This window comes from Engystomops pustulosus, chromosome 2 (assembly GCF_040894005.1).
Source record: "Engystomops pustulosus chromosome 2, aEngPut4.maternal, whole genome shotgun sequence".
In the NCBI taxonomy this organism is placed as follows: Eukaryota; Metazoa; Chordata; class Amphibia; order Anura; family Leptodactylidae; genus Engystomops; species Engystomops pustulosus.
In genome coordinates, this window is record NC_092412.1 from 73,316,088 (window position 1) to 73,324,625 (window position 8,538).

General features: G+C 36.1%; 1 protein-coding gene across 1 annotated transcript; it reads left to right on the plus strand.

The window, feature by feature from the left end:
* Positions 1 to 742: 742 nt before the first annotated feature.
* On the plus strand, positions 743 to 5,714 carry LOC140117997 (protocadherin-8-like). The gene is made up of 4 exons (XM_072135299.1): positions 743 to 3,271; positions 3,396 to 3,463; positions 3,687 to 3,820; positions 4,683 to 5,714. Exons 1-4 carry the CDS (start codon positions 881 to 883, stop codon positions 5,063 to 5,065), a joined length of 2,976 nt encoding a protein of 991 aa, XP_071991400.1. The 5' UTR covers positions 743 to 880; the 3' UTR covers positions 5,066 to 5,714.
* The last annotated feature ends 2,824 nt before the right edge of the window (positions 5,715 to 8,538 follow it).

Below are 8,538 nucleotides of genomic sequence, written 5' to 3' on the forward strand. Positions count from 1 at the left end.
TTTTGTGAGTAACATTGATGCTTTGTATTAGGCCCTCTGTTGGGCTTTTTGGTGTTTTAATTTATGATGGTTGGTTATTGTATGTGGTTGGTTATTGTATTTAATTAGTATTTTACCAATATAAATTTAAAGTTTTGCATATGTAGGTAAAAATAAAAATAATAATAATAATAATAATAATAATCTTTATTTATATAGTGCCATCAAATAATTCTGTAGCACTTTACAAATCAATAATGAATACTATGATGAATTTCTGCTGCAGTCAAATTTAAATAAAATTCACTTATTAACTATCTATCTATCATCATTTTTTCTTTCTCTCTATCATAGGACAATTATTATAGAATTATAAGGAGATTATACATATATGTTAAACATGAAAACTATTTAAAGTTATATTGATGTTTTCGTATCATTTTTGCTTTCAATAGATTAATAAGGACTGCATAAAAAATACATTTGAAAAATTATCATATGTTACCGTATTAATTATTAGTTTCTGCTTATTTGACATTTTGCTTTTCAGAAGAGCACGGGTTTGTTGAGATGTCACAAAATATAAGTGTGTATTAGTTGGCTTCCAACTGAGATCCCTGTTAATGACAGCCTCGTTTGCTAAGCTTCACTGACCATTTGTCTTGGAGACACAAGAGATTGGTGAAAGGGGAGGCTAATTTACATATCCTTGAGCATATAACCTGAGGAGAGGGATGGGGCCAAACAGTTTTCTGCACTCTCCTGTCCTGAACACAAGGTCTACTTAATAGGATTGTGCTGAATGACTTCACAGCTGGAGGGCTTCACTTATGCCACATTTTCCTCTGCGTGACAAGCCATCAGGACATTTTAGCATTGCTGCTTGAATTTCTGTAACCTGATGGAAAGGAGCAAAGAACTAAAAATGTTGGACTATTTCAGTACCTATACTATGCTGTTGCTGAGTTTGATGATCTCATTTTCTTTTGGAGAAATCGCTCATTACTACATCTATGAAGAAGAAGCACCAGGAACAGTATTCGCAGTTTTATCAGAACACCCCATCTTTAACTCTTCAGAAAGACCAGCTACCAATTTCCGCCTTATGAAGCAATATAACAACTCAGTTATCCATGTCCAAGAGAATGATGGGCAGCTGACCATTGGTGAGAAAATAGACAGAGAACAGATCTGCAGGCAATCTGCAAGCTGTGTCCTGGCATTGGATGTGATCAGTTTCTCAAAAGATCAGTTACAACTTGTTCATGTGAAGCTGGAGGTAAGAGATATTAATGACAACAGACCACATTTCCCAAGCTCTGTGTTGCATGTGGACATTTCTGAAAGTTCTTCTGTGGGTACAAGAATTCCTTTACAAATTGCAATTGATGAAGATATTGGGAGCAACTCTATCCAGAACTATGAACTCTCTGACAATAGTCATTTCAGCATTGATGTACAGACCAAAGCTGGTGGGGTTAAATATGTTGACTTGGTGTTGATGAAAGAGCTGGACAGAGAAAATGTGTCTACACATACTTTGGAGTTGGTAGCTATGGATGGAGGTAGCCCACCACTTTCTGGCAATACAATTGTTAATATTCGTGTACTGGACTTCAATGATAACAGTCCTGTATTTGAGAAGAGTGCTGTCATTGTGGACATTATGGAGGATGCTCCAGAAGGATACCTCCTACTAGATCTCAATGCAGAAGACCCTGATGAAGGGGCAAATGGAGAAATTTTATACGGTTTTGGCACCCAAGTGTCTCCAGAGGTACGTCAACTCTTTAAAATTGATCCTAAATCTGGAGGTGTAACTCTCGAAGGCAAAGTTGACTTTGAGACTAAACAGACCTACGAGTTTGATGTACAGGCTCAAGATTTAAGCCCTAATCCATTAACCTCTACCTGTAAAATAACTGTGAATGTCATTGATGTAAATGATAATGCCCCAACCATCACCATCACTCCACTGACTTCTGTGGATCAAGGCATTGCCTATCTGAGTGAGTCTTCTGCTAAGAACAGCTTTGTGGCATTGATCAGCACTACTGACAAGGACTCTGGGTCAAATAGTAAAGTTCACTGCACACTATACGGACATGAACATTTTAAGTTAAAACAAGCCTATGATGACAGCTTCATGATTGTCACCACAACTTTGCTTGACCGTGAAAAAATAGCAGAGTACAACCTTACATTGGTGGCTGAAGATCTTGGATTGCCTTCACTGAAAACCATTAAGCAATATACTATCAGGGTGAGTGATGAAAATGACAATGCTCCTCAGTTTACTAAACCAACATATGAAGTCTCTTTTCCAGAAAACAACTATGCTGGTGCTTACATCACTACACTGACTGCCAAGGATCCAGACTATGGATTCAATGGCAAAGTATCTTACAAGCTAGTTGATACAAAAATAATGGGCCAGTCATTATCTACATTTGTTTCTATTGATGCTGAGTCAGGTGTACTCCGAGCTGTAAGGTCTCTGAATTATGAAAAGCTTAAACAGCTGGATTTTGAAGTAGAGGCTTCTGACAACGGCGACCAACAACTTTCAACCCGCATTAAGGTGAAAATCAGAATAGTGGATGAGAATGACAACGTCCCCGTGATAACATTCCCATTCTTGGACAATGGTTTAGCTGAAGTAATGTTGCCAGTCAATGCTCCACAAAATTACTTAGCTTTACAGATTAAAGCCACAGATAAAGACGATGGACTCAATGCCAAACTGATTTATTCTATAGTACAGGATAACCAGAAACTATTCAACATCAACAAAGGGACTGGTGAGTTAACATTAACAAGAAAAGTGAACTCATTGGAAGATAAGGACTTGAGCATTGTAATTACAGTCTATGACAACGGACAACCTTCCTTGCATTGCAACGCAACTATTAAATTTATTCTCACTGATTCATTTCCATCCAACGTAGAGATAGTCATTATGCAAACATCTGCAGAAGAACAGCACCAGATGGACTTGTCCATAGTCTTCATTGCTGTGCTAGCTGGAGGCTGTGCCTTGCTCCTCTTTGCCATATTGTTTGTGGCCTGTTCTTGTAGAAATAAGACCAGCAATTCCAAAGCAGACATTGAAGATCAAAGAATGAAAGAAGATGCAAAAGACCACCTGCTGAGTAACACAACTAAGGTGACTCAGTCAAGCTCTACTATCTCTCAATCTGACTCATGTCAGCTGTCAGTCAACACTGAGTCAGAAAATTGCAGCCTATCATCTGGAACTGATGAGTGCAAAGACCTCCCAAGTGCTTCAGAGGTAAGCAAGGTGTATTCTGTCATACGTATCCCCCCATTCTACCCTACAAATATCCACTTTTACCATGTTTCAATGAGATGTGAATGTAATTTGTACTTAATATTTTTATGTTTTATTTCCCCAGGGCTCAGGTACTGCCTTATTATATCATTCATCCCAGTGGAAAAGAGACAGTTCTTCTAGGAGTATAAGGTAACATCAATATCTGAGAATTTCAAGAAGTTACTATTCTTCTGTTTAATTAATTAATTACCATATTTGACAGATAATTGACAAGTAAATCATAATTGCATGCAAAAAATTATATTGCTAATAGAAAATGTTTATAAGGAGGCTTAAATCCATTCTTAATGAGATAATAATGTGTTTGTATCTCGCGGTTTAATTGTGAATAACTGTGTATTTTTATTTTTAGTGTTAATTCTCAAATTGAACAGTTAAGCGCAAAGGACAGCGGCAAAGGCGACAGCGACTTCAATGACAGTGATTCTGATGCAAGTGGAGACACTGGGAAGAAACACTGTGACATAACAAGGCAGAAACAAAATGGTAAGTCATAGTTAAAAATGATCTTATTTTGTGTTTACGCTTTACAGCAGAGGGCAAATGATTAAAGTGTATGTGTATATTGAAAATGGTGACTTATTGGCGGAAGATTATAGGAGATATATATATATATATATATATATATATATATATATATATATAGCAAGGGGAGTTGAGTAGATATATAGCTTTGTAGAAAAAAATTAAATATAACTTGTTGTTATTGTGTTTGATCACACTATACTTAGGGGTCCAGTGGGTGGTCTTTAGTTTTAAGTCAAAATACAGCTCCTAGTTAGATAAAAGACTTGTCAAGCTAGAGACTGGTAAAGTTGTTGTACCAACTTGGCAGGTTATTCCCTATCCAAAGGATAATGGATAACAAGTGTATTGGTGATTGTGGAGGCGACTGCTGGGACTTTAAGCAATCATGATAGGTGTTGAATGGAGCATCAGGACACATGCTCTTCCTGTTGATACATTCATTAGAGTGACTATCTCCGGTACCCCCTTTCACTATCCATATGCATGCCAGAGATAGCTGGCAATGCCAGAGACTCTTGGCAATCTCAGACTCTCCCACAATGGGATCCTCTATCCAGATTGCTGGGGGTTCTATTCTCATGATCAATGTGGATCCCAGCAGTCAGTTTCCTGCTTAACAGCTCACTAGCCCCTAAGTTGGGTCAACCCCTTTAAGCACTGGTAACAAATCACAAGGATCACTCCAATGAAATAGCAAAGATAAAAATAGCAGTAGTGCTTCCGTTTTTCTTATTTTCCACTATGTGAAATACTCTTTCAATAGAAAAATGTTAATAAGTTTAAAACAAAAATGTAACATTGTCCCAACATTTATTTTAAGGTTCTACATGCCTTGGAAATTCATCAGCATACAGAACCACATCAAGTGAATATGGACATCGGAGCAATCCAGCTCTCTATCCTGGAGATTTTGCAGTGCAGTATGAAAAGGGATATTCTATGTCGTATTCCTTAGTTCCTACTTATTATAACACATACCACCATCACAGAGTCCCCAACGTACATATCCCCCATTATACACCAAAGGACTCTTACTACTATCCAAGCAACACGCCAACTGAAAGGATGCCTGGACAATGTGAACGAGACCTGATTGGAAGACAGACCACCCTCTATCCTCCCACAGTATCCAGGAGGCACCAGGATACAAGATATAATCCACCAATCACATTACAGCCTTGTGAAATCGCAACAACTTTTTAGTGTTTGTGTCATTGTAAAACAAAATCTCTCCTAATGGTCACCTGAAATCTAGATCAGATTTCCCTAGGACTCATTTTAAATTCAGTTGTACCGTGTTCCATGGAGATTATTTATCTTTTTTGACCCCTACAGAAGACAATTTTTTTCTTTAATTTTAGATGGTTGACCGGAAGAACTAATATAAATTGTAACCTAGGTTGTAGCCTTCAAAACAGGTCCAGTTGGTGCACTACACAACATGTCGATTACAGATAACAACTTTTGTAGCATGGATATTACTCTGTAGTGTTGCCTTGTAAACCCCTGATCATGTTTTTAATGCCTTTTATAAAGTGCCTCTTATAAAGAATCCTGCTTATGAAAATCTGCCATATGAAGATGAACAGATACAGAATATTCTTATATGTCTCTATAAATTATACATTAATAAGCACTATCTTGAGTTTCTAGAAATATGAACAAGCTTCAAGTAAAACCTGGCGACATACTCACTAGCTGTCATGAATTCTAGAAATTGAATTTTTGTTACGTTATCACTTGTAAATATGATCAGGATGTCTTGTGTGTGTATATATCTTTATATGTAAATATATTGTTGTATGTTGTAAATTATTGAATTGCTTCTCAATAAATATTTATTTTAAAATGACTGAAATCTTCTTTTCATTTTTTGACATTTTGATGCAATTATTATTCTCAACCATGAAATCATTCTTTAAAATATCACCAGAGTGGTTTTAGAACAAACATCAGAAATCTGACAGTAAAGTACGGGTAAAGTATTGTCACTGAGGTATATTGGGAAAGACAAGGACATATTCCAATGATTTCTTCAGTCAGAATTCTGAAAGTTATCTGTCCTTCAGTAGCAATAATGAATACAAAGCATTAAATAGGACATATGACATAGTCAATTTCAAGTAAATCTTTGCAATGTAAAGAGAAAAGAAAATGTAAAATGTTTTAGAAACTTTATATGGCGCATATAAAACAAAACAAAACATGCAAAACATGCTCATACACTGCAAAACATCATTAGAAACACCCCCCCCCCCCAAGGGGAAGGATGTGTTTAAGAAATTGCAAAAACACACAAGTAGGGGATTATTTATCATTTGTTGTATCAGGCAATTAATGCAAAAAAAAAAAAGTCTAAAAAATGTTGTATTGAGGTTTTTTTGACTTTTCACTACTAAAAAGTCGAACACTATTTCCGTCACTTCATTAATTGGGCGTACACATAGAACTACTGCTAGAGCAACGCTGTGCAACACTGTGCTAAGACAGATTCATGACTTGGGACTTTTGTAAAAAGTTACATATTCACTCCAGTTCCCTGTTGGAAAACTGCATGTGCTGGGACTTTTTATGCATTTTGAGACTTCTTGAATAAAAAAATCCCAGACAGCAAGTAGAGCAAACATTCATTTATTAACCCCTTCCCTGCACTTTGTAATAGTGTGGCAGTTTGCATATTGCAGCAAAGACTTACCAGTAACATCGGTGCTAGCAAAAAGATGGTGACACCCACGTCATTGGAAAGCAGCAATCAGTTGCTATGACAGCCTTGGGTCCTCCTGCGTTTAACCCCATAACGAGAAATAGCGCTCAAAGTCGAAAATGCCACTTTTTTTGCCATTTTGAAAAATATATACAATTCAATAAAAAATTATCAAAAGGTCGTACAGTCCTAAAAATGGTAGCATTGAAAACATCTTCAAAAGTCGCAAAAAATTACACCACCCGCAGCTCCGTACATCAAAGTATGAAAAAGTTATTGGCAACGGAAAATGGCAAAATAAAAAAAAAATTTGTACAGGAGGTTTTAATTTTTGTAAATGTATGAAAACATTATAAAACCTATACAAATTCGTTATCCCTGTGATCGCACTGACCGAAAGAATAAAGTAGACATGTCATTTGTGGTGCACAGTGAAAGCCGTAAAAGAAAACGGTGCAAATCCGTTTTTTCACCATTTTCACTGAATTTGGAATTTAGAATTTTTTTTTCCTGCTTTCCAGTACATAACATGGAAAATTAAATGCAATCACAGAGCTCTTTATGTGTAAAATTGAAAAAATTATAGATTTTTGAAGGTGGGGATTGAAAAATGGAAAAAAAAAAGGGCCAGGTCGTTAAGGGGTTAGAAGGCCAAAACCACTTTAATGAATCTGAACTCAAAAAATTGACATAGAACTATCCCAAGGAGCAAATTAATGATAAATTAAAAAAAAAAAAATCTAAAACAGTAACTGTATTTACAAAAATAGGTGCTAAAAAATCAGCCTTCCACAGAGGCTTTGGGGAATAACCTCTATTGAAGGGGGATTGTAAGCACCAATTTTTGCAAATACATTTACTGTTTTAGTTTGTTTTTTATTCTTATTGCAATTTGTCCATAAATCATAGTAATAGTCCCTAACCCAAAAATATTTCCCTGAGGTGTTCTACTGTTTTCATAATATAGAATTCAATTTACTTTGCCTATCTGCTTTTAGCATATTGCTCAAAGAGTAATTCCAGGTAGATTATTATCTAACTGATCAATCTGCTTGACTCCACCCAGAAGGGATGTGTTCTGCATTTTTAGGATTTCTTCTAGTAATTTAGATAAGTATCTACTACACTTAATTAATAGTTATTCACTGGATTAGGTTCTCATCTTTGGCTATGTTGAAGGTGTACATAGTAAATATTACCCAACCTATACTTCTCATGGATGTCTCCAACATTTGCCCCTATATATACATACCACTATGTGTATACATTGGCCATAAACTCCCACAAAACATAGCACACTACAGGCAGTCCCCGACTTAAGGACACCCCTAGTTATAGAAGGACCTCTCTGACCACTGTGACCTCTGGGTAAACTCCCTGGATGCTTTATTTTCATCACAGGCTATAATGATCAGCTGTAAGGTGTCTGTAATAAAGTTATATTGATAATCATTCCTACCACGACAGCACAACATTTTGTAAATCCAATCATCACAGGGACAAACATTTTGTCTGGAGTTACAATTATGAAATAGACCTGTCCCGACTTACATACAAATTCAACTTAAGAAGTAGCCTAAAGAACCTTGGTGTAATTGGTGTAAACCTGTATACATAAATTATTTGTTGTGTTCCTCTGAAGAGACTGTAGACTAGGCTTTCCTACAAACTGATAAAAAAAGTAATGTCTACAAACACTGACCTAGTGTAACCGGAAGGACACATTTAATGAGTACTCAACATTCTTGAAAATGTGTGCTAGATGGCAGATGTACAGTGAGGTGGGGCTCAGACATCTCTACCTACTAGGTGGTCCTAACTTTGAAATAATGGCAAACTGTATATATTCAACCTGTAAAATTAAGATTATAACTCTAAAAGAAAATGTGGATTTCCTTAGCGATTGGTCTTAAAATAGTCAATAATGAAGGAATATAAAGATAAAATGACAAATTTGTATTATATCAACTGG

Bases quoted from the DNA above. Each gene is read 5' to 3' on its own strand.
- LOC140117997 (XM_072135299.1), top strand. From the start codon at position 881: ATGGAAAGGAGCAAAGAACTAAAAATGTTGGACTATTTCAGTACCTAT. The intron at 3,272-3,395 runs GTAAGCAAGGTG...TTATTTCCCCAG, and splicing joins ACCTCCCAAGTGCTTCAGAG to GGCTCAGGTACTGCCTTATT. The intron at 3,464-3,686 runs GTAACATCAATA...TTTTATTTTTAG, and splicing joins AGTTCTTCTAGGAGTATAAG to TGTTAATTCTCAAATTGAAC.